This window comes from Cyphomyrmex costatus, unplaced genomic scaffold (genome assembly GCF_001594065.2).
Source record: "Cyphomyrmex costatus isolate MS0001 unplaced genomic scaffold, Ccosl1.0 scaffold411, whole genome shotgun sequence".
Classification (NCBI taxonomy): domain Eukaryota; kingdom Metazoa; phylum Arthropoda; class Insecta; order Hymenoptera; family Formicidae; genus Cyphomyrmex; species Cyphomyrmex costatus.
Window position 1 is genome coordinate 7384 of NW_017278330.1, and position 26343 is coordinate 33726.

Sequence of the window (26343 nt, forward strand, 5' to 3'; positions counted from 1 at the left end):
TCGCAATAAATTTGTGTAATGTCCTTCGTCTATATTTTTACCATGATAAAGAATCGCACTATTCACTTTATAAATATTATCACCGATACAAATTTTTGACGAAGGTATGGATTTAATATTAAGATTTGTAATCTTTATAACTTCTTCATTATTAACTTTAAATAATAATAATTGAATAATAAGTACACGTTTGGTCGTTGTTATACTAGTCTTTTCAAGTAAAGCAGTTGAATTACATGTATGTGTCACACGTACGATTGAAAAATACATGTATGTGTCACATGTACGTCTGAACATAACTGAAACGTACCCTTTTCGGGATTCGGTCTCTAGATCTCGGTATCGGCTGCACCAATTTTATTCGGACTGGTCGCAATCGAAAGATACCGATGACATTATATAATAAAAGTGTTTTTAGATTTTTGATTGTGCTTTTAAATTCTGTGTAATTTTAATCTAAAGTTTCAAGATGTGAAAACTCGAGATAAAGCTAGTGGTAGCGTCGTGAATTTGACATCGACATGAACATATACACACATCAAGTATCATGTCATCATGTCAAACGGTTATATTTTTATTTTATGCACTTGGCGTCGCGACGCTACCGCGTCGCTTGATATACAGGGTGAGCCATTTTAATCTCCCCACCTGAATTTCTCGAAAACTAAATCCTGTAGACAAAAATGTTTCAAATAAAAATGGAACGGTATCGAGGGGGACACGTTTTAGTCACGTTGTTTTTTTTCTAAGTGGAGGTGCTAAAAAGATATGAAGGTCACCTCCACTTTTTTAAATGGAATTATGTAATTTTTTTTAGATAACGTGATTTCTCTAATTATTTTGCATATAAAAGTATTAAGGTAGACATACCAAAAAACTAATAGTTTTCGAGATATTTTACACTTTATTTTGATACATATAGACACAAAATGTTAAATAACTCGTAAACTGTTGACTTTTTGATTGTCGTATATTAATACTTTTGTGAACAGAATAATGAGATAAATCAAGTGGTATAAAAAAAACACATAGTTGCGTATTTAAAAAATTATCCATTTTGTATACATATTTTTTTTAAAGCAACTATGTATAATCCATGTGGATCAATTACTGATGAAATTTAACGGAAATAAAAATATGAAATAGCAACGTTGAATTCACGTGGATAAATTAACATTCGATTTTCACTCTATGCAATCCACGTGGATTATACGTATTGAAATCTATATGGAATTGTCTACGTAGAATCCACGTGGATATTATGTAAATAAATTTTTAATTCCGTAGTCCACGTAAAACACGTAGACTCCACGTGGATACTACATATGTGTTCTCATCGGGGACCTCATTATCAACAAGAATTTTATTATTTATTAATATATTTATATTTCTTTCACAACTTGTCGCTTGTGCAATTAGCACTCGTGACATTCCTCCGCCTTTGGGAAAAGGAAACGAGGTTACGAGTTTCCGTTATTGTACACATCTATAATCCCGGATTACACTTTTATCCTTATTTTTTATAAGCCATAAAATACCTACTATTATTCCGCTTACTAGAGTTATTATTATAGGCGAACATTGCGTAGGGTAGCCACTCGTTCCAGTCGCTCTGTTCCTCGTTAACATAATGCTAGAAATATTCGTTCTGTGTGAGCGCTCTAAGGCTCCGTTACTCTCCGGATGATAGGCTGTTGTTTGTATCTTTTCTATTTCCAATAGTTTGCAAGTATTTTTAAACATTTCGCTAGTAAAGTTAGTACCTTGATCGGTAAGAATTTTATCCGGCGTGCCGTGTTCTACTACTATTTTAGTCACGAATGCTTTCGCAACGGTAGCCGCTTCTTGATTATATATAGGAATAGCTTTACTGAATTTAGTTAAATTGTCCTGGAAGGTCAGGATATATTTATTTCCATTGGTTGCGACAGTTAATGGTCCTACGATATCCAATGCACATTTTTAAAACGGTTTCGTAGGCGTGTCTGTAATTATTAATGGCATTTTCGTCTTTTTATTTAATTTATTCTTTTGGCAATAATCGCATTTGCTTATGTATTCCTCGACGTCTCGAGTAATGCCTCTCCAGTTATGTAGTAATCGGATACGGTTCAGTGTCCGCGCGACCCCCTGATGCCCCCCTAATAGAGCGTTGTAATACTCGTACAGTATGCGGCGTTTCTCCTCAGCCGTATATTCTTTAATTGTTTCTTCCTCTTCTTCTTCTTCTTCTTCTTGCCGTTCTTCTTCCTCCGGATGGATGAGATTGACGTGTGGGTCGTCCGTAACTGGATTTCTGCTTAATGCATCGGCATTTGTATTGCATTTGCCTTTTTTTGTGTACGATTTTATAATCGTACTCCGCTAATTTTAGTCGCCATCTAATTAATCTAGAACCTGGATCCGTGACATTGAATAGCCAGATTAAAGGTCTGTGGTCTGTCACAATGGTAAACGTTGTACCATATAAATATGGTCGAAAATGTTTCACGGCCCATACTATAGCTAATAGTTCTTTTTCCGTTGTGCTATAGTTTTGTTCGGCTTTATTCAAAATTCTACTAGCATAAGCAATCGGTCGGTCTCTGCCTACAGGACCTTGTGATAATACGGCTCCGATTGCATGATCGGATGCGTCGGTCGTTACTAAGAATTCACGAGAGACATCCGGGTAACTTAGTACGGGTGCCGTCGTGAGTTTTGCCTTTAATAATTCGAACGCGTTTTGCTGTTCCATACCCCATTCAAATTTTATCCCCTTTTTGGTTAAACTCGTAAGGGGTTTTGCAATTTTAGAGAATTCTTCAATGAATTTCCGGTAATATCCGGCCAATCCGATAAATGATTGCACATTCTTGATTTTTCTCGGTATAGGAAAATTGTTTACAGCACTTAATTTGCTTGGATCTGGTCGTATTCCATTTTCAGTAATTATTGGACCTAGATAAATTACTTCCTTTCTAAGGAAATTGCACTTGTCGGGCTGTAATTTTAGATTATGTTTCCGTAAACGCTGCATTACTTCAATCAGGCGTTTGTTATGTTCTTCCAAATTTGATCCGTAGACGACGATGTCGTCCAAGTATCCGAGACATCTCAGGCCTTGAATTTCGGCTAATATCGCGTTCATTAATCTTTGAAACGTTGCGGGTGCATTCCTTAACCCGAAGGGCATTCTATTGAACTCGTAGTGCCCATGCGAAGTGGAAAAGGCTGTTTTATTTTTGTGTTCCTCGCTCATGGGAATTTGATGATATCCCGAAGCGAGATCTAATGTGGAAAAATATTTTGCATTTCCTAATTGATCTAAAATATCATTTTGTAACGACCTAATTCTCGAATTGCGCGGCGTCAGCTCGTCGGAATATTCGGCCAAGGATTCAAAAGAGGTTCGATCGGGGGGAGAATGCAAGGCAAGTAAAGTCTCAGACAGGTGTATGATAAAAAAAACAATTAGCTTTATTTGTTTCGCCGAAACGGCTTATGTACTATCGAAAGAGAAGCAAAAGAAATTGCTTTACGCCAAGGCGGTCGCAGCGGTATGCGAACTGAGCGACGCAGTGTATATGTGCGAGTGTGTGTGTATGTGCGTGTGTCGGTGTATATGCGGAGCGCAAGCGGCGCGGTGTGCGTGTATTACAACGCAGAGAGTATGTGTATATGTGTGTGTATCGGTGTATATGCGAAGCGCAAGCGGCGCGGTGTGCGTGTATTACAAAGTGGAGAGTATGCGTGTGAGTGCGTGAGTTGCTCGTGAGAACGCGAGTGAGCGAGTGAGAGCGAGTGTGCTGTGTGTTGCTCGCGGCGGTGTTATGACGGGCTAAAAAAAACGGACTCGCTATGCTCTTTTTCTCGCGGTGTTGACTAGCGCGGCTGATCAGCTGTGAACGATCTAATTTTAGAACTGTCGATGCGACAGTCTATTATTCGTAACGCGCGGCTTTCGTTCTCTATCGCGGGTTCGCGTATTTGTATTCAGACGGGCGATGACCAGCGGCCGAAAATTCTCGGCAGAGGTGGAGATCCCTCCACCCCCGGACGAATGCTGGTTGATCGCAGTGCGAAGTGCAAGGAGCGGTCGGCGCGGGCCAACGGTCGAGGACGCTCGACGGAGGCAGAGTACTCTCCGCCCCCGGACGTTGGTCGTTGCGCGTTGCACCGAAACGGCTGCCGAGAACGCTCGGCAGAGGCAGAGTACACTCTGCCCCTCTGTTCTTGCCGTTCGGTGCTATAGGACGCCTTGTCGGTACCTGCCGAGAACTCTCGGCGGAGCTGGAGCACTCTCGGCGGAGCTGGAGCACTCTCCGGCCCGGTTTTCTTGGTATCGTTACGGTTCTAGGAAGTCGGATTCGTTGCTAGGATCTGGTTGGAACAGGAATCACCCGTTTGTGCGTAACGCGGGATTTTTATATCACCAAAATGCCGCGTTCGTGAGCCTTCGGTTTTGCTCGCATTTTCTCGCTGTCCGCGCTTCGCGGTGCGTTGGACTAAGTCCCAAGAAGTGGGAGTCCGCGGCGGTCGATCTCTTTCGGCCTCGTTCGGCGGTGCTCGGCGTTACGCGGCTGTTACTGCCGCTTGTACCTGTGAATTATGTTTTCGGTTTTATCGGGCGCTATGCGCTCTCATCACTGCATTGCATAGCAATTCAGCTGCGTTCGGCTGGGTGGCGTGTGCCGGAACGATGGGGGATGCATCGTTACAATTTATATTCGGCAGAGGGAAAGAGTCGCCTATCGTTAGCTCGTTAAGTTTTCGAAAATCTATCACTATTCTCAGTTTCGGCTTCTTTGTCGTGTCGCCTTTCTTTGGAACGACCAGTAGTGGCGCGTACCACTGACTCGCGCTAGGTCGGATCATGGTGGAAATATATAAGGTGAAGCAATCTGATGGATGCGCAGTAGCATAAAAGTAGTGGGAAACGGTGAACCAATCAAATATGCCCGGTGATACAAAATTCAGGGTCGGCACATGATATGTTGCATGGGAAGATTCAGAGTTGCAGAAGTAATGAATATCGAATTCATTGCATTTCATGGAAATAGTGTGTAAAAAGATAAAGTATACATTTCTCTCTCCGAGAAAGGTTGTTGAAAGTTTAGTTGTACTAACAAGAACGTATATACATCAGATTAAAACAAAAAAATAAGATGATAACAATGACTAATAGTCAAAAAAATAAGAAAAAAAATTCAAACATATTTGTAACATTATTCTTTGATACCTGTTACTTGTTTACTTTCAATTTGTATTTTATTCATTTATTTCAGTTACATTTGTTTATTTTCTTTATATTATATAACTTCTTAATTGCTATTTACTATTTTAAAATTGCAATTTTTAACGTTATATTAATAAATATGAATAATTTTTAATATAAATACGGTGTTTTTATTTCCAAGTAATTTATAACATTTAAAATTTACGCGTTACCTCATCGGGTAAATTTGATTGGTTAAAATTTTAAGCAGCCGCCATTATGCGCATTGTTTCACCTTATATATTTCCACCATAGGTCGGACAATATCTTCTTTTAGCATTTTTTCTATTTGTCGATTTACCTCTTCCTTATGTTTCTCTGGTAATCTATAAGGTCGCACATTTACAGGTGCGCTATTTGTGCGGATATTTATTTCATGTGTGCGTCAGCATATCTCCATCTAAATGAAAGATATCGCAGAAATCTTCGCATAATCGCTCAATGGTCTTCTTTTCCTTCTTATAGCCCGCGAGTGCTACCACAATTAAGTCTCGCATTTCAGCCTAGCAACGAGTTGGCGGAAATGCAAGATTATTACCGCAAAGCAACCTTTGCATTTCGGCATAGCAACGACTTGCGGAAATGCAGGGCTGCAAATTCCATAGCGCGTGCGGACAGCGATCACTGATCGAGCGCAGGCAATATCCGCACGCATATCCAACGATTATTGCTAAAAAGTAAATCTTGCATTTCGACAGAACAACGAACTGCCGAAATGCAAGAAGACAAAGTCAGCATTGCACACGGCACGCATGCCGCTAGTTCGATGACTCCGCGACGCCTATATATTCGGCGGTCTAAGGACCGGCGGCAGAGTCTTGTCATACATCTAAACGTAACGATACGTTACGCGCGTCGCGAGAACCGAGTCATATTACATCCGCGATAACGAGTGTCGCCGACCGGTCTAAGTCACGAGCGAGGACTTTAACCCGAGTATATTCTTTTAATTCAATCAATTCGACAATTGTAACCAACTATTCGAATTGTAACATAATCATTTAACAACCAAAGTGTAATCATTCAATCGGGTAATTACATTAATTAAATAAAGGGTTACTATTACTTAAATAAATGTAACTAGTGGTAATAACCACTCGAAATTGTAATTGTTATAATAAATAAAAGGGGTTATTTTGATAAAAGTGTGGTGCAGTGTGTGTTTGTTCAACGACCTTGAACACTTTCCTCGTTTTCCTCGTGGGTTCCAACCCTTTGAGCGGATCGAATCCTGATTTAATATCTTGTATCACCGAGAGGTACAACATCCTCTTGATTTAAATGTTCGGTTCCTATCTGCGCTTGTATACGCTCGCGGCGCGTTAGTATTGGTGAGTTGCTCTTGTTACATGCCGTACGTAGGGTGAGTATATTCTCGCAGTCATTTGCCCGCAATTCATCTATTGTCACGAGCGGTGTTATTATTTCTACTATCTCTCCCGTTGTATTTAGCATACTTATTGGGCGAGCATATTCCTCAGGTGCTACCAGGCAGTTGCCAATAAATACTCCTGGTCGCATTTCCTTTGATTTTACTATTCCAATGCGATTTTTATCTGTTACCGCTTGAATAATGGTTTCGCTACGAGGAGTTAGCGTTAATTTTTTATAGGGATGGAGTTTCAGTGTTACTCCATCGACTTGAAGATAGCTTTTTTGATCGCTCTTAATTTTATGTTTCTGCAGGAAATCCATACCGAGTATTCCTGCGTAGTCGATAGGGAAATCATCCTTCACGACGTGCATGGTGTGGCGTATTTCTTTATTTCCTATTATTACAGTCGCCTTTATTTTACCAATAGTTTTAATTTGATGGCCCGTCACCCCGGTGAGAGCCATTGGCTTTTTAGTTATGAGCGTTTCGCCATTCAAATTCCCCACTTTGATTAGTGTTAGGGTGGCTCCGGTATCTAATAAGAGATTTATCTCTTTTTCTTTTATCAGCAACGTTACTAATCTAAGGCCGATATTCGCACGATTTCCGGTTACTTGCGTAATCTGATGCTCAATTGTCTCTCGCTTTTTCCGCGTCTTCGTTCTCTCTTCTTCTTCGCTACTAGCATATGAATCTTCCTCGCTATCGCTATTTCGCTTGCTCCTTCTTGATTCTCTCGCTTTCACTGCGGTGTTCACTCGCTTTGTTTTGTTATCCGTTTCGCGTCTCGCGCGTTGTCGCGTATCTCTATCGGTTCGTCCGTTAAGTATCCAACACTCGTTTCGATTATGTCCCGCCTTTTTACAATAGGTGTAAAATTTCTCGATGGTATTAATTCCTGCTAGCTTTTCAGCACGAGGCAAGGAAAATTTATTCGCATAACGGCTCGTCCGGCAATTTTGACCGTAATGTCCTGCTTTTCCGCATTTATGGCATTGTATATTTTTATTTTGATTTGGCCCACTCTTATTTTGATTGTTAAATGGCGTTTTTAAGGAAGGGCCCTTAACTTTTTCTTCCGCGCTCGCGGCGTTAATAGCCTCTTGCAGGGTAGTATATTTTTGCGATCGGACTATCATTTTGATGTCCTCACGCAATCCTAATTCAAATAGTGCTTGATTCTAAATTGTCTCTAAGATCGCTCGTTTCTGTTCATTTGTATGATTTCTTTTTTCTATTAACGATTCGTATAATTCCATCGCTAATTGATCTACGCGTCGTTCGTATGTGCGCGCGCTTTCACTTGTTTTTTATTTTAAAGCGTTAAACTCTAATTGAAGATGCGATGTTCCACGTTTTCCCAAATAGTTAATCTTTATTTCTCGCCGTAATTGTTCGAAATTTTGTATACTTCTGGTTTGAAAATCCTGTAAGAGTTTTCTTTTCAATTTTGTATTTAATATTTCCTCGAGCAAGGCTGAACGTTCCGCGAAGTTGATTTTTTCCATCGCGAAGTACTGGCGCTTATAAATTCTTGTGTCTTATGCCGTTGAGATCCGTCGATTTCGGGTATCAGTCTACGAGGGTCCTTCAAATGTAGATATCCCATCGGCCGGTTTATTAATTCTCTTACGTCGTTTTGCGTTCTTCCGTACGTTAAATTAATCGATTCTGGCCTGTCGGCAGGTCCGGCGAGTCGAAAATTTTCACGCTCGTTATTAGTAATTTCCATTCTGTCCATCTTGTAATCCGTTAATTACTACTATTAAACGGTCCAGGATTTCTTCCTGTCTGTTTCTTGTTGGCGGTTCGACAGTTCCCCTTAATAGTCCTATTTCCGCGTTGGCTATCGGGGGGTTATTCCCGACGTTAACGTCTCCATGCGGCGTCTGAAGCTGATGCGTTGTCATTACGCTAGGTGCGGAATTTACAAGTGTGGGTACGAATAAATCGCTTTCAAAAGATAACAACGAGGGCTCTCGTTGCGCGTGCCTATCGTTCCCTAACAAGCTTTGGTCGAATTCCTCGAATGGGAATACACGTTCTATAACTAGGTTCGGAGGTTGTTCCGAATCCGACGCGCTATCGCTCGAGTATTGGGTGTCCAAGACAAGGCGCGCGTTGTCGCGTATAACGCGTAGGGCTTCTCCGATTATACGCACGGGACTTATCTGACTAACATGTGGCCGTCTTGGTACGGGCTCACTTGTTAGTATCCTTGCGGGTATTGGTGTGTTTGGACTATCGCTATTATTTTCGCCTTCGAACATTAGTTCGATTACATTGGCGACGCTATAATTTTTCGGACTTACATTAACGCTGCTAATCGCATGTCGCTTGTAGTCGTTGCTCGAAGCTGTTGAGTCACGCTTGCGGTAGGTCGCGCCTCTCGGGTTACACTGCTATCTGCGTCCTGGTCGTCGGCTGCTATACCGAGTGCTCGATATTGTTTCTGGTGTGCTGGCTTCTGCGTTGCCTCCTTGGGTCGCTCCTTCGCCTATTTATTAGTACACCTTATTTGCAGGCTGGTTGCTGCCGTCGCTGCTCTCGGGTCCTGGAGTCAGCTGTGTGGATCTCACCGCTGCCACCAAATTGTTATGCCGCTACTTGCGACACGGGTTTCGGGATCCACCAAGAATTCGGGAGCAGCCAAATAATTATTAACTCAACACTTTTCTTTTTCTTTATAATTACACAATAAACTTTATTCAATTCACAATTATTCACAAAGTATTTATTTCACATGTATCACTTACACTACGCATGTCGCGATCTAACTTTTTAATTCGTGTTCGAGCAGAGTAACGCGCTGCACTTTAATAAAATTACTGACTCCACTCTGCATCGGTCTTCTCATATTTATTTGAAATATTGAGGTCTGCGACCTTCTTATTCGGCGCTTCTCGTCAGCGTTCCGATAATCGGTCGAGGGCGGTGGTATCGTAATCGCGTCGCGCTCACGGTTTTAATATATTATAATATTTTTACTAAACTTACTTCGCCGCGCGTTCCGGTAATCGGTCGAGGGCGTGATCGCGCAATTCCTTTATATTATTAACTTCGTCAGCCGCGCCTGACCTCATTATCAACAAGAGTTTTATTATTTATTAATATATTTATATTTCTTTCACAATTTGTCGCTTGTGCAATTAGCATTCGTGACACGCCCGTCAAACTATTCGCGCCGCGATCGTCTACTGCCGCTGGCGTATATCACGCGTACACGAGGTATTCGTACCACTGACCGCGCTCCGCGATTCTCGTGTCCGTATTTGGATTTAAAGATCCCCACGTGTTTTCGCCGTACTCGCGGCGCAGTTTACACCTCTGGTTTTTCTGTTCGCGGCCTCATTGATACTAAAGTTTTTTTCAATTATACCAGAAGGTTTGCGGGTTATCGCCGTGTCTTTCTTCATTGTTAATGCCAACGTCTCGTGAACCGTACCGTTCACTTCATAAGGGCAAGGCGTGCGCTGATACTGAGTCGCTACCCTGGGGGTCTACCTTTTTATGTAGACGCTGTTAGGGGGGGGGTGGGAGGGGTACTTTTTTCGCCTGTCGAGAGGGCGGTCTTCCATAGTTTTGTTGTACCTCTCGGTGCAACAAGATATTAATTTGGGATTCGATCCGCTCAAAGGGTTGGAACCCACGAGGAAAACGAGGAAAGTGGTCAAGGTCGTAGAACAAACACTCACTGCACCACACTTTTATTAAAATAACCCCTTTTTATTTATTATTACACTTTACAATTTCGAGTGGTTATTACCACTGATTACATTTAACCCTTTATTTAATTATTATAATTACCCGATTGAATGATTACACTTTGGTTGCTTATGTTACAATTCGAATAGTTGGTTACAATTGTCGAATTGATTTAATTAAAGAACATATTCGGGTTAAAGTCCTCGCTCGTGACTTAGACCGGTCGGCGACACTCGTTATCGCGGATGTAATATGACTCGGTTCTCGCGACGCGCGTAACGTATCGTTACGTTTAGATGTTTGACAAGACTCTCTCGCCGGTCCTTAGACCGCCGAATATATAGGCGTCGCGGAGTCATTGAACTAGCGGCATTCGTGCCGTGTGCAATGCGGACATCGTCCTCTTGCATTTCGGCAGTTCGTTGTCCTGTCGAAATGCAAGATTTGCTTTTTATTAATAATTGTTCGATGTGCGTGCGGTCATTGCTTGCGTTCGATCAGTGATCGTTGTCCGCACGCGTTATGGAATTTGCAGCCTTGCATTTCCGCAAGTCGTTGCTATGCCGAAATGCAAAGGTTGCTTTGCAGTAATAATCTTGCATTTCCGCCAGCTCGTTGCTAGGCTGAAATGCGAGACTTAATTGTGGTAGCACTTGCGGGCTACAACAGTTTGCTTACATTATAGCCTGAGTCTCTGTTTAAATTGTCTGGATGTTTCTGTATTTCCAAGGCCTCTCTGTGCTTCCTCGGGAAATATGATGTTGTTGCGGCAATGGTTGCCGTTTTGTCAAATAGTATTTGATGTCCTGTCTCGATGCTATGTTCTGCCAGGGCTGATTGTGTGATGTGTTTCAGCCTGACATCCCGTTGGTATTCCTTCATCCGTGTGTTGACTGTTCTTCCGGTTTCACCGATGTACACTTTCCCGCACGAGCAGGATATTTTGTACACTCCTGCGGAGCTGAGTGGAGGTCTCTGATCCTTTGGGTTTCTCAAGATTTGTTCCATCTTCCTTGGGGGCTTGAAAATGGTCCGAATGTTGTGTTTATTCAGAATCTTTCCGATTCGGTCTGTTGTTCTCTTTATGTATGGGAGGAACGGGGGTTGTCTTTTCTCTTCCTGTGACTATTCTGTGTCTGATTTCTTTGTCCCACTCCTATGTTTGCTAATTATCCTATTTACATCCTCCTCATTGTATCCGTTCCGCTGTAAGGTTTCCTTCAAATGGTTGAGTTCTGTTTGTAGATGTTCTTTGTCAGAGATGCTGAAAGCTCTGTGTACGGGGGAGTGTATCGCCGACTGTTTTTGGGCTGGATAGTGATGTGACTCGGCATGTAAGTATCTGTCCGTGTGTGTTGGCTTCCTGTATACCTGATAGCCCAGTGTGTCTTCTTTGTGACGAGTACGTCCAAGAAGGGAAGCATACCGTTCTCTTCTATTTCCATGGTGAATCGGATGTTAGTATTGAGGTGAATCGGATGTTGGTTGACGAAGTTTAAGAACTTGTCGAGTTCATCTTTTCCGTGTTTCCAGATTACGAATATGTCGTCTACATATCGGTACCAAATTTCTGACTTGCTGGTCGCCTTTCGGAGGGACTCTTCTTCGAAGTGTTCCGTGAAGATGTTTGCTACTACGAGGGAAATGGATGAACCCATGGCCGCCCCGGATATCTGTTCGTAGAATTGGTCGTTATAGGAAAAATAAGTGGTAGTTAGACAATGCTCTATTAAAGGGATGATTTTGTTTGGGACTTTTGAGAGGTTTTTATAGTATCTGCAGTATCTATTATTGGGACATTTGTGAAGAGTGACTCTACGTCAAACGTTACCAATATCTTCAGGGTGTAGACGGATTTTTTGGATTTTCCGTATGAAGTCCGTTGAGTTGATAATATGTGACTTCGTCTTTCCTATCAGGGGTTGTAATTCGCGGGTTGGAAATCGTGCGAGGTAGTATGTTGGGGACCTTATGGAACTGACAATCGGTCTGAGAGGGATGTTCGGTTTATGTATTTTTGGCAGACCGTACAATCTTGGTGGCAGGGAATTGGCAGGTTTCAATGTTGCTTTGATTTTGCTGTGTAGGCCGCTCTTTTCTAATAGGATGCTGGTTTTCCGTTCTATCCTGTTGGTTAGATCTCTGTCAAGCCTTGTGTATGTTTTGTCCGTAAGGAGGGACTCCATCTTCGTTCTGTTGTCTGATGTATTCATGACTACTGTTGCGTTGCCTTTGTCGGCTGGTATTACTATGATTTGAAGGACTGTTGGAAGATCTTGTTTATTTGTATCTTAGTGAAATGGATACGTTCCTTTGTGAGGAATCGTCAGGTTCTACATAGAATGTTCTTTGACATACGCGTGCCCAAATTGTCTTTGACTTGTAGGAATTTTGGGACTACATTGCTGTCCCTACAGCGTTTTAGGAATGCCAAGTTAGATAGTTTTTTGGCCAGGGAAATCCTAAGTTTGGTAAACGTGTTTACCTTGGAAAGTATACTCTCCCCGTATAATTGAAGAAAATACCCGTGAAAGCCTCAAAAGCGTAATCAAGAGACTATAGTTTTTCTGTATACGTCTTGTATATGTCCTGTACGTTCGCCGTCTCGCCGAAATACATACACACACATTAGCGAAGTTACACGAACACACACCTTTGTATATAAAACACACACACGCACACACCTGTACATATAACACGAATAAACGTTTGTATTGTCTCCTTATATTAAGTAAGTGTAACGTCCGATGCGCCTACAATACGGCACCACGTCCGTCACTAGACAGGATACACGAATCAATGCTAGTATGAGTAACACAAATACATAGAGAACTAATGTCGTGACTTGTAGCACGCGTCTAAACGACCGAAACCGAATTGCGAATGACTGCGCCTGCGCCAACTGTTTAAGGTAGAAAATGCACCTAGAATGCATTTAAATACAAATCCACTATCGCCAATAAAAAGACAATCACGAACTGATAATGTCGAGCTATTTAGAATAATTTACTAAGAATAATTAACGGTCTTCGGCAGAATTCAGAAAAAACCGCGATGCATCCCAGTAATGCACTTCCGTGCAGCTTCGAGTACACCTGCTGGACGCCAGCAAGTATGGGAACACATACATACCCATCTGACAAGCGCTGACACTCACAAGTCTAAAATAAAGGCTTAAATAAACATAGAATCTCTCGCGAATACTTAATTCTCAGTAATCGCTCGAGGAAGCGGCCTACCGAAAACACGGCATGTAAAACACAATGCATCTCTGTGTACACTTTACTCGCGTCGTACTGCAACACGCGCGAAGCCGACGCGGCCATATGAGCTGTACCTTATAAACTATAGATCTCTTGCATTCGCGCATTGAAACTCGGCGTTATTAAGCTTAAAATCGACAAATTAATAATTGAAGAATTTTCCAGAACGTCCTCACACGGGCGATTCTAGCGGAGCGTACCTATTCCTCTCTGAAAAAGGTCTCAGACAAGGTAACTATATCTCGCGCCGAAAGGCATTTCTGTGGCTTCCCTTCAAATTGTACCATCTTCCAGCCGATTCTAGTCCGCGCCTTCACGGCGTTCTGGAATCATTGCAATAAAAATCCCTCCAAATATTTGGCGATTCTTGTCCGAGCCTTTTCGGCGTCCAGGAATCATTGTATAGACATAATCACTACCTATTCCATATAGATTTAAGTCGCGAACATTTAAACTCAGTCCAATCTTCAAAACGTTAAGTAGCTATCCGAAATAATTAAAATCTTAGACTCAAGAAACCTCGACTTACATACTTAAGATATTTCCTTGCTCATACGTAGAACATTTTCTTTCACATCGCGAAGGCTAAAGAATTAAAAATTAGAATATTCTCCTTTTACGTCTCGAATATTAATCTTACTATCAAAATCTAAGGTCCGATGTTTAAAACGTTAATCTACGCGAAATATTAAAATCTTTCACCTAGAAGTTATCTTATACCTAGAACAATCTCTTTCAACATTAAGAGCATATAGTCCTATACTCGGAGTATTTACCCACGCGTCAGAAATAATTATACTTAGAATACTGGCTCTTATACCGAGAACGTCGAATCCGATACACAGAATATTTACTCACAAGGCAGGAATAATCATACTTAGAATATCTTTCCGGTAACCGAAATATCGAGCCTACATCCGAAAACTTTGATCTTATGCTTAGAATATCTTTCCAGTATTAGGGATACTAATATCATACTTATAATAACCCTCATACACTAAAAACGCGTATTCCGAATTTATTATCGGGCAACTTCGTCACCAACATCTCAAATTCAATAGATGCCAAAAAAGTACAGAAAAAGGCGCATAAGGAGTAAGAGAGGAGGAATAAAAGTCCGCATACGCGAGGTCATTCGAGACTATACTCAGGGAGGGACCTTCGACCTTTCAATTTATTGGGCGGCAGAATCTGGAGACAGTCCGCGATCACTTCAGTCGCCACATACCCCAGCCGGTACGACAAAGACGGCTAAAACAGCGACCCAACAACCCGCTTGCTCGCCGAAGGGCCACGTAACCAAAGAGAAACCGCTATCGACGTCGTGACCTACACCGCGCCCCCGCACTCCGCCGCCAGTGTGCATAGCCCCGTCGCGGAAGCCGACTCGGCCAATCCTGATTACCAGCAGGAAGAAGGAAGCATTATAAATGTTAACGTTAATAATTAAAATATAATTGTTCAAATCATTTTTGTTTTAATTCTTACTTATCTCAGTTTTTCATTTTCTATTACCCCCTCCTATCCTCCCCAAAGAGAGACGTGGATGAGTGAAACTAGATGATGAAGCATAAATGTCATCTATATATGACACAAGAACTCTGACGTTTCCTCAAATCTCTCTATTTTATTTTTTTGGAGGATACGAAGGGCAGATAAAATATAATTCTTGTCTAGAATTAGAAAGACATTGTCGTTAGCACTCTGCTATAAAGACAAGGCTTGAAGATATAAAGACATAATATTGTGCCTCGCGAAGGCACTAGTGACAGCAGCCTGCCAGTCAAATATAAACAGTAAAATCAGCTGAGAAGCCGAGGCTTCGCCCCGCGCGCCCCGCTCCGCGCCCGCGCTCTCATTTACCCGTGCCGCGTTCGTCACCGCCGTAAGCAATACGAACCAACCGGAATGTAACAGTAAGCGTTTTCTTATTTCTGCATTCTCTCTTCCCGTGCGAACCTCTTTCTGCGACTAGTAGAATTACGACGAGTTGATCCGCGCGAAGGTTAGGTTGTTTCAACTAAAGTAACACAATCTTATTACTTGCTGTAGATGAAATGGTTGCATCACGAACAATGTTTTTTGTCGTAAATAGGTGTCAATAATCTTGCGAGTGTTACTAGTTAATTATTTTCTCTTTTTCATCATTGTTGGATAGTCCCTTTCATAACAAGTCTCACAGTTAGCATCGAAATATTTTAAAGTCATTTTCATGAATAAATCTTGAAAATGTAATGTGGAACTACAATAGCACGACATAAAATAATAACAGTTATATTACACAACACATATCCAGATACCACATAAAAATCAAATTCGTTCATCATATGAGATATAAATACCTATTTTATTTGAAAATGACTCCAAACAAGCAATCAATCTAGTTATTAGATAGAAAACTTATAATTTTACAGAGACAAAGGCGATGTGGAAAGATGTTATATAATATAGAGACGATATAAACTAATGGTGACTTTCAGAGAATTGTTGTATGACAATATTAGAAAAGAAGATTGTAAAAATGAAGATAGAAAAGTATTGTAGGGGGAGAGAAGAAAGAAAAGGAGAAGGGGAAATTATGAGGAAGAAAGAAATTGTATTATTTGGGAATATGTATTTGGCAAATTTTCAGTATTATTTTGTCTATTATGCCATGTTTTTACTTTTTAATATGAATCATTTCTGATATCAGTCTTTTATTATAAGAAGTTTCAGTATCTAAAATTTTGACTTCATTCCACTTGAAATTGTGATTCAAGTTAATGCGATGGTCAGATATAACTGATGGTGAATCTATTCTTATTTTAATATCTGAAAAGTGTTCATTTAATCTAGTATTTATTATAATTTTCGTTTTTTTTGTTTGGCCGACATAGCTGGCAATGCTGGCATCACAATTATCACAAAAGTTTTTATATACAACATTTTCGTTAGACAATATTTCAAGTTGATTTTTGCCTCTCTTTATGAAACCTTTGAGCGTATTTGTGATAGAGTAAGATAATTTACAAGTGAATTTGTTGGTGATCGGTAAAAACTTTCAAAGATGGATTTAACATAAGATACTGAGAAAACTTTTGTTAATATTGTTATTATTATTCTGTAAGATATTATTGCTATGTATATAAGATTTTATTCTGTTAGAAATTGTAGAAAAGATAAAAGAAAGAGGATAACTATTATTAAGAAGTATATTAATGGCTTTAGTTAAGCTTTTTTGACGAAATTTTGGATGAGACAAACGAATTATTTTATCTATCATGTTGATGATTATGTCCTTTTTGTAAAAATAAGGTGGTTTGAATAATGATTCAAAAATTTGCCAGAAAATGTGGTTTTGTGGAATATATAAAAATGATTCTCCGATTATTAACAATTATTTTTGTATAAAAAAAATTTATGGTATTATCAGTGCTAACTTCTATGGTGAACTGTAATCTTTTTTGCATGGAATTAAAATTATTCAGTGTGTCGTTGATACTGTCAGAAGGGAGTGCCAAAATGATGTCATCTACATATCGATAGAAGAACAACGGCGGTTGTATAGGTAATATTTTGTTTGCAGACATTTCAATACCTTTCATTACTATGTCTGCAATTACAGAAGAAAGAGATGAACCCATTGGAGTGCCAAAAATTTGTTTGTAAAAATTGTTGTTAAATGTGGAATTTAAAAAGGTGGAATTTAATACAAATTTTACTGCAATAATAAATTCGTCTTGAGGAATTTTTATATTGTTAGCTATGTAATTCCATCTGCTTTTTATGCTATTTATTGCTAGATCTACGAGGACATTGATAAAGAGGGATACAATATCCAGAAGTTAAAACATAGCGTAAATTGATATTTAGTCCAAATAATTTGTTAGCTAGATGGAAGCTATCTTTTATGTAGCTGGGAGCCTCAGAGGTATGCTATTATTGATAATGTTATGAAGAAAAAGGGACAAGTTGTATATAGGAGACTGTTTATGGATAATACTATTATTCTTAATGGGTTAGCTTGCTTCTGCTTGTGGATTTTTGTTAATCCGTATGCTCCAGGTAAGTTACTATCGGTTGTGAGTAATCTTCGATATGTGGACTTTTCAATATAATTTCTACTCCATCTGGTGAGTAAGACACGTAGATCTTGTGTTAATTTTTTGTAGGATTTTTTCCAATTTCTTGATAAGTATCATAATCAGAGATATTTCTTCTATGTTAGATATGTAGCTGGTTCTATTAAGAGCAACGGTGACATTCCCCTTGTCAGCATTGGTGATGAATCTGTCAGGTATTTCTTTGAGAAACTTTATCTTGAAATGTTTGCGATCCAAAAATTATACTATACAACTATTGTTCTATTATCGATATGTGGACAACATAATTTTGGCAATCCTTTCTGACAGTATCAACGACACACTGAATAATTTTAATTCCATGCACAAAAGGTTACAGTTCACAATGGAAGTTAGCACTGATAATGCCATAAATTTTCTTGATACAAAAATTATTGTTAATAATCAGAGAATCATTTTTGATATATTCCTCAAAACCACATTTTCTGGCAGATTTTTGAATCATCATTCAAACCACATTTGTTTAAAAAAAAGGCCATAATCATCAACATGATAGATAAAATAATTTGTTTGTCCCATCCACAATTTCGTCAAAAAAGCTTAACTGAAGCCATTAATATACTTTCTTAATAATAGTTATCCTCTTTCTTTTATCTTTTCTACAATTTCTAACAGAATAAAATCTTATATACTGGGTGTTCCCGGGTTAAATGGCCAAATTTGAAATACGTATTTAGGACCTCAAAACAAAGAAAAATTTCCTCTGGAAGAATTCTCGCAAACGCTTTGTTCAAGAGATATTGACTTATTAAGTTACTCAACTGTAGGAATATTTTAATGTCGAAATGTCTCTTTTTGCTTTGTTTTGAAAGTCATAGATCGTTGATAGGCTTATGTTCGCAATGTAAACAAAGCTCCTTTCATTCGTACGAATTAAGTTATTACTTATTAGTTTATAATACTTCCTAAATTACAATATAGGAATAAATAAATATCGAAATAATACAGGTTTAACTTCTTTATTGCTTTACAGAGTAATAACAAATTAGTTATTAAATATTTTGTTCAAAATTATGGCTTTCAGCTCGGAGACAAGCATTACATCTATTGATGACAGAACGAGTGGCTGATTGGCATTGTGTGGCTGTAATTTCATTGCACGCTTGCTCTATCCTCCGTTTTAATGATTGAAGGTCATTACGAACGAAAGGAGCTTTGTTTACATTGCTAACATAAGCCTATTAACGACCGACGACTTCCAAAACAAAGCAAAAAGCCATATTTCGACATTAAAATATTCCTACAGTTGAGTAACTTAATAAGTCAATACCTCTTGAACGAAGTGTTTGCGAGAATTCTTCCAAAGGAAATTTTTCTTTGTTTTGAGGCCCAGAATACGTATTTCAAATTTTGTCATTTAACCCGGGAACACCCTGTATATAACAATAATACCTTACAGAATAATAACAATAATATTAACAAAAGTTTTTCTCAGTACCTTATGATAAACCTATTTCTGAAAGTTTTTTTACCGATCACCAACAAATTCACTTGTAAATTAGCTTACTAGTAGAGGTGGTAGGCCGGTTCAAAGCCATGGGGCTCCGAGGCGGGTGCGGGGCGCGGGGAAAGTACAAGGCGCGGGGGGTATGACGTCACGGGAGGGGAGGGGGAGCCGAGCCGCCTTATCGCGCGGGCCGCCGCGCCGTCCCCTCGCCCTAACCGCTGCCGCCGCAACCGCCGCGCCGTCCCCTCGCCCTAACCGCCGTTTTCGTGCACCGAGATGTTATTATTTGAGTATAAAATTTCAAAAGCTGCCGCCACCCTTTCGAGGCGACGACATCAAATAAGTTTTTTCCAAAAGCTGCCAACCCTCTCCCCCTCCCATATACTAAGAGAGTTCTGGACCACTGATACAGATTCTTCGTCACCACCAGGCGGCGCCAGTGTCGCGGGGAAGGTAATCGCGGAGAAGGTACTGGCGCGGGCATTTTCAAAAGCTGCCAACCCCTCACCCCCTCCCCCTGAAAACATGCTTCTACAGTGATCACGTGACATGTAGTGTTTTGCGCATGCGCAAATCCGTCTATGAGATCACCGCGTTGTAACATGTGCACCCCCTCCCCCTGAAAAAAATGCTTCTTCGATGTAATTGATACTCGTGCTTGAAAAACAAGTATTAAATTAAATAGCGTTCTCATGGCAGTTCCTTTTACAATATTTTTCTCTTAGGAGATATCGGTGGTGACACGTTCGAGCGTCGATGATTTGGCTGCTGAACGAAACTGTATCACAGGAAACAAAAGTGATATTCCAACGCGCGAAAACAAGTATTAAATTAATGTACGCTATCTTTCGTGATAATGATATTTTTTCTATGAAGATCGGCGACGACACGTTCGAGCGCCAATGGCTGCTGAACGAAACTGTATCACAGGAAACGAAAGTGATCCTCCAAAACAAGTATTAAATTAACATGCGTTCTCACAGCGCTTTCTTTCGAGATACATTTCTAGGAAGACGCGTACTGAGAGGTCAGTAGGGATAAAGACAAAGGGATGAAGAAGTCGGAAATGAAATATATAATGAGTCGTAAGCGCGCCATGTCACAGTAGATGTCACGAATCGATTGTGTTAAGATGCGAGAGTACAATAGATAGAGCGAACATTGAAAATATGGATCCCGATGATGTCGGGAATATCAATGACGAAGCGATTGGAGATGTAAACTTCGAAGACGTTATGGACGTTGAGTCTTCCGACGAGAGTGTGTTATCGGACGATACGGGGTGCGTTAGTGATCTGGAGAACAATACCGATCGTTTAGTAAAAATTGTGTCGGCCGCGCAAATCCGGGCATTGAGTTCTCGCGTGAAGTTTTGTCAAATCCAGTGCTACTATTCGACAGGTGGAGCGCTAGCGGTATGTCCCGAGTGTATGGAGAGAATCGCGGACGCTGGCGTTGGTGGGATGTTGTTGATAAGGAAGTACGACACTGATTTCACCGATAGATTCGAAGCCCGGATGTGCTCCAATTGTCTGAAACCGATGCGTCAAGTATACTCGTGCAACGCATGTCCCATATGTACTGTATAAGAAAATAAAATGGCGATCAAACGAATCAACGGATCCGTTGCTGGACGAAGATTGGGACGATTATTTTGAATGTGTGAACAATCTTGTCGACGACAGGTCCGAAAATTTGCCGAGAAAGGATGTGTGGACATCGCCGGTGAATATAATTCGCGATCGAGAGATACACGGTGATCGCGTCGTGAAAAATGTAATCATTGACAAAGAGCGGATTGGCAATTGGTCAGACCGCAAGAAAGAAGAAGCGTACGATCAAGTAGTCGCCCAGTGTACGAACTTGGGAAATAAATCAGAGTATGAATATTATTGTACGGAGTCTACAACAGAGACTAAACTCCAGCATTTTTGGACACTGCATTTTTGGACACTGCATACAATCACGATTAAACTCAGACATTCCTGCAGATGCATTGAAATGAACACGTATAGTGGTACAAGAGCCGAAGTGGTGGTAGTAATAGATAAAAATGCGTCGGGTTACAAACGTGAGAGGGATCCTGCTATAAAGAAACTATTGCATGACAAGTGCGATGATATATGCAGTGAGTGCGAAAAGTGTCGGTCGGTCTACTTGTATAATGACAAGGTGCTGGATCTCTATGACATTGTAAATGTTAAGCGGTGGTGCAGCGCGTGCAAACGAATAACGTGTAAGTGCGCAGAATAAAAGTTTTAAAATGGAGCATTACGAATTTATGGAACTGTGATTGGACGAACATACATGTAATGACAACCTTATTGAAGAAGTGAAAAACGTTCTTGAAAATCCGCAGGACTATAGTGCGTGGACATCGCTGGTACGTGTAATTCGCGACCGAGAGCTCCACGGTGATCGCGTCGTGAAAAACGTAATTGTTGACACTGAGCCGGCATACGAATGGTCATCGCGCGCGCGACGGGAAGTGTACGCAGGATTACGAGACGAGTGTATGAACTGGAAAAGATTAATGGACGACGATTATTGTTGGGTAGGACATAAAATCGCGTGTGAACTCGAGCGTTCGTGTAGATGCATCACAATGGACACGTACAGTGGTAAAAAGGCCGAAGTGGTGATGATAGACGATATATATGTACACGGGTACAATCGTTTTGATGATTTGCATCCTATTGTTAAGAGACTACGCGAACCGTGCGAAGATAGATGCATGGAGTGCGAAAAGTGCATCGTCTCTCAAAGAAACAATGAAAAGGTGATGAGCCTATATGACATTGTGTATTTAAAGCGGGCTTGAAAAACGTGTGAGCAACGTGCGTGCAAGTGCGCAGAATAAAAGTTTTCTAAAAAAAAAAAATGGAGAACCACGAGCGAGTGAAACGCGAACTGCTGGAGCAGTGCGGCCGCGTCGCTACCCTGGTGGAGTGTTTTGCGTGGATGCAACGATGCGACGAGTGCGTCGAGAGATTGGAGGATCCTGTCGCACCAAGCGTCCGCGTCTTGCCGTCGGGCACAGACAATCCGCGGTGGCGAGGATCGCGCGACTCGCGGGTGCGAGGACGCAGTTGGAACGACGGTTCGTGCACGTGGGTGGTGGCGGTGGTGATCGCGATAGATCTCTAGCGTGGCGCGAGATCGACGCCGCGTTCGAGAGGCGCGTTCTAACCGGTGCGGTGATAAACTTTGAACACATAGAACCGCGACAGTTTTTGAAAGACGCCGGTAGTGTGGTGCTCGAGCGTGTGCGGGGCGCTATAGAGAGACACGGTAGCGTGAAAGTGAACACCGCGTTCAACGGTGAGTTCATTGCGGGCGATAAACGCACCGTTATGGGTATAAACAGTAAAAACTGCGAACTGTATCCTGCGTCGAATGTGCGCGAGTGGTACGTGTCGCGCGTTATCGAGCCTACGTTGGCGTCGCTCGAAGAGCACCAGAAGCGCGACAGCGGGTGGGCGCTCTCGCGAATCCTGAACTTGACGGTGAACGTGAACAAACTCAATCCTATGCACGCGGGATGCTACATCGAAGTGCCGAAGAAAATTAAGGACAAGCACGCGCTGGTTAACGTAAGTTCGAACGACAATGCGTGCTTCGCGTGGTCGGTTACTACCGCTCTGTACCCTGCAGAAAATCATGTGTATCGGACATCGTCGTACCCGCATTACTCTACAGTGCTCAACTTCGCGGATATCGAGTTTCCGGTAACTCTTAAAGACGTTAAAAAATTCGAACGCTCGAACAATGTGTCGGTCAACGTCTACGGTATCGAGGACGGGGACATCCTACCTCTTCGGCTCACCGACGACAAGAAAGAGAGGCACGTTAATTTATTATACGTGCAAGACGGCGACACAGGACATTTTGTGTGGATTAAACATCTGTCCCGACTTGTAGGATCGCAAATCTCCAAAAAAGAGCACAAGAAATTCTTTTGCGACCGGTAAGTACAATAAGAAAAAAAATAAAATATTAAATAAAAATTTTTTTTACTAATGTATGTTTTTTTTTGTTTTTTTTAGTTGTCTCCATTATTTCAGTACTAACGAGAAATTGGAGATCCACAGCAAGGACTGCGGTAAATTAAACAAGTGCGCTATCCGCCTACCTAGCGAGGAGAAAAAGTGGTTGGAGTTCCACAACTACAGCATGAAGGAGCGGGCGCCGTTTGTAGTATACGCCGACCTGGAGTGTGTCTTGCGAAAGACGGAAGACGCTGCAACATCAACATCGTCGTACGCGTACCAGCAGCACGAGGTATTTAGTATAGGGTACTACGTGCGGTGCTCGTACGACGATACGTTATCGGCGTATCGGTTTCGTCGCGATAACGACTGAGTCAGCTGGTTCGCGCGCCAGCTCGAGGACTTGGCGCACCGCGCGAAAACTATAATATCCGCTAACCGGCCTATGGATTTCACGCGAGACGACTGGCAGAAATTCAACAGTGCAACGCACTGTCACATCTGTGAGAGGCCGTTCGCGCCGGGTGACGAGCGGGCACGCGATCACTGCCACCTCACCGGGCGATACCGCGGCCCAGCGCATAAAGGATGCAACGTAAATTATAAGGACTCTCTTTATATACCAGTTGTATTCCACAACCTATCGGGATACGACGCACACTTCGTTATAAAAGAAATCGCTACAAAATTCAAGGGGCAAGTAGATCTACTTCCTCTAACTAAAGAGAAATATATTTCGTTCACTAAACACGTTAAAGACACTAGTGACAAAGATTCGCGAAATTGCGTTAAATTAAGATTTATCGATTCTTATAAATTTTTGAATTCTAGTTTAGATAAATTAGCGTCGTATCTTGATAAAAATAAATTAAAAATTGTGAGATCCGAATTTTCGAGTCTGTCGGACGAAGATTTCAATCTGCTTACTCGTAAAGGAGTATTTCCTTACGAGTACGTAGATTGCGTGAAAAAACTGAATGATACACGCTTACCGCCGCGCGAATCGTTTCACAGCTCGCTGACAGGCGATACGGTGTTCGAGAGTGATTACGCGCACGCCGCGAACGTATGGAAGCGGTTCTCCGTGCGAACGCTCGGCGAGTACAGCGATCTGTACTTGAAAACTGACGTATTGTTATTGACCGACGTTTTCGAAAATTTTCGCGAAAGTTGCGTCGCGAGTTACGGTCTCGATCCCGCGCATTACTACACATTGCCCGGTTTCACATGGGACGCTATGCTGAAACACACGCGCGTGAAATTCGAGTTGCTCACCGATATAGATATGGTGATGTTTATCGAGCGCGGTATACGCGGTGGCCTAAGTCAATGTTCCGGCAGATACGCAAAGGCCAATAACAAGTACATGCGTTCATACGACTCGTCGAAACCGTCGTCGTACCTGATGTACTACGACGTTAACAATCTGTACGGATGGGCGATGTGTCAACCGCTGCCCTACGCGGATTTTCGATGGGCCGAAGACGCCGCGAACTTCGACGCGAACGCGATCGCTCCGGATTCGCCGGGGGGAATGTACCGGGTACATTCTCAAGGTAGATCTCGAGTAGCCACAACATCTTCACGACGCGCACGCTGACCTACCGTTCTGCCCGACGCGCGATAAGCCGCCCGGCAAGCGCGAGAATAAACTGCTCGCGACTCTGTACTATAAACAGCGTTACGTTATTCATTACCGTAATCTTCAGCAATGCATACATCACGGCCTTCGCGTAACGAAGATCCATCGCGTGTTACAATTCGCTCAATCAGCCTGGCTCCGTAATTACATCGAATTGAACACGCAATTCAGAACGCGCGCGAAAAACGATTTTGAAAAAAAATTGTATAAATTAATGAACAACGCGGTATTCGGCAAAACGATGGAGAACGTGCGCGATCGCGTCGACGTGAAATTAGTCACTACATGGAACGGGCGGTACGGCGCGGAGGCATTGATCGCGAAACCGAATTTCCACAGCCGCAGCGTCTTTGCGGAAAACTTAATTGCCGTTGAATTGTGCAAACTCGAGGTGAAATTCGACAAGCCGATTTACGTAGGTATGTGTATACTCGACATATCAAAAGTCTGCTTGTACGAGTTTCACCACAAGTATATGGTACTTATGTTTAAGGAAAATTGTAAAATTATGTACACCGACACGGACAGTCTCATATATCGCGTCGAATGCGACGACGTGTACGCGGCGATGAAACGCGATATAGCTAGATTCGATACGAGCGACTATCCAACGGACAACGCGTACGGTATGCCTCTCGCGAATAAGAAGGTGCCTGGCCTTATGAAGGACGAAAACAACGGCGCGATAATGACCGAGTTCGTTGGACTCAGAGCGAAGATGTACGCGTTGCGCGTGGACGGAAAGAGAGACACGAAGAAGGCAAAGGGTGTAAAGAGCAGCGTCGTAGCGCGAACGATAACGTTCGACGATTACACCCGATGCTTGAACGAAAAGATGGAAATTATGCGTAGACAGTCGTGTATACGATCAAAGTTACACCAAGTCTCTGAGTCCGTACAACGACAAATTGTACGTCGTACCGGACTCGACGGAGACGTTACCGTGGAGACATTGGCGGATACCATTGTAGTAGTATAGTTTGCGATTTTTATACACGTTTTAGACTTAGCATTTACTTTTACTTTTATACGTAATTTTATACTTTTATATACGTAATATTATACTTTAATTTTATATATGTATTTTATACTTATACTTTAATTCTTATATATATATTTCTTAATATTTATTTTTTATATTGAGTTTTTATATATGTATTTTATACTTTTACTTATACTTTTACCTTTTACTTATACTTATACTTTAATTCTTATATATGTATTTCTTAATATGTATTTTTATATTGAGTTTTTATATATGTATTTTATACTTTTACTTATACTTTTACCTTTTACTTATACTTATACTTTAATTCTTATATATGTATTTCTTAATATGTATTTTTATATTGAGTTTTTATATATGTATTTTATACTTTTACTTATACTTTTACCTTTTACTTATACTTATACTTTAATTCTTATATATGTATTTCTTAATATGTATTTTTATATTGAGTTTTTATATATGTATTTTATACTCTTACTTATACTTTTACTTATACTTGCATTTATACTCGTACCAATACTTAGACTTTTATGTA

At 41.2% G+C, this 26343-nt stretch overlaps 2 protein-coding genes across 2 annotated transcripts; both read right to left on the reverse strand.

Moving 5' to 3' along the window:
- Nucleotides 1–1557: 1557 nt before the first annotated feature.
- Nucleotides 1558–8241, reverse strand: LOC108777142 (uncharacterized; the record flags this gene model as incomplete). Its single annotated transcript, XM_018543953.1, has 5 exons — nucleotides 8151–8241; nucleotides 6511–7791; nucleotides 2361–3306; nucleotides 2109–2296; nucleotides 1558–1940 (listed from the first exon to the last, which is right to left on the reverse strand). Coding segments are annotated over exons 1-5 (2889 nt in total), but the record flags the coding sequence as incomplete, so codon positions are not given.
- A 3221-nt stretch (nucleotides 8242–11462) lies between these two features.
- On the reverse strand, nucleotides 11463–14966 carry LOC108777143 (uncharacterized). Its single transcript, XM_018543954.1, has 6 exons — nucleotides 14829–14966; nucleotides 14459–14511; nucleotides 12696–12748; nucleotides 12320–12600; nucleotides 11709–12010; nucleotides 11463–11610 (listed from the first exon to the last, which is right to left on the reverse strand). The coding sequence occupies exons 1-6, from the start codon at nucleotides 14964–14966 to the stop codon at nucleotides 11463–11465; spliced, it is 975 nt and encodes a 324-aa protein (XP_018399456.1).
- Between the last annotated feature and the right edge of the window lie 11377 nt (nucleotides 14967–26343).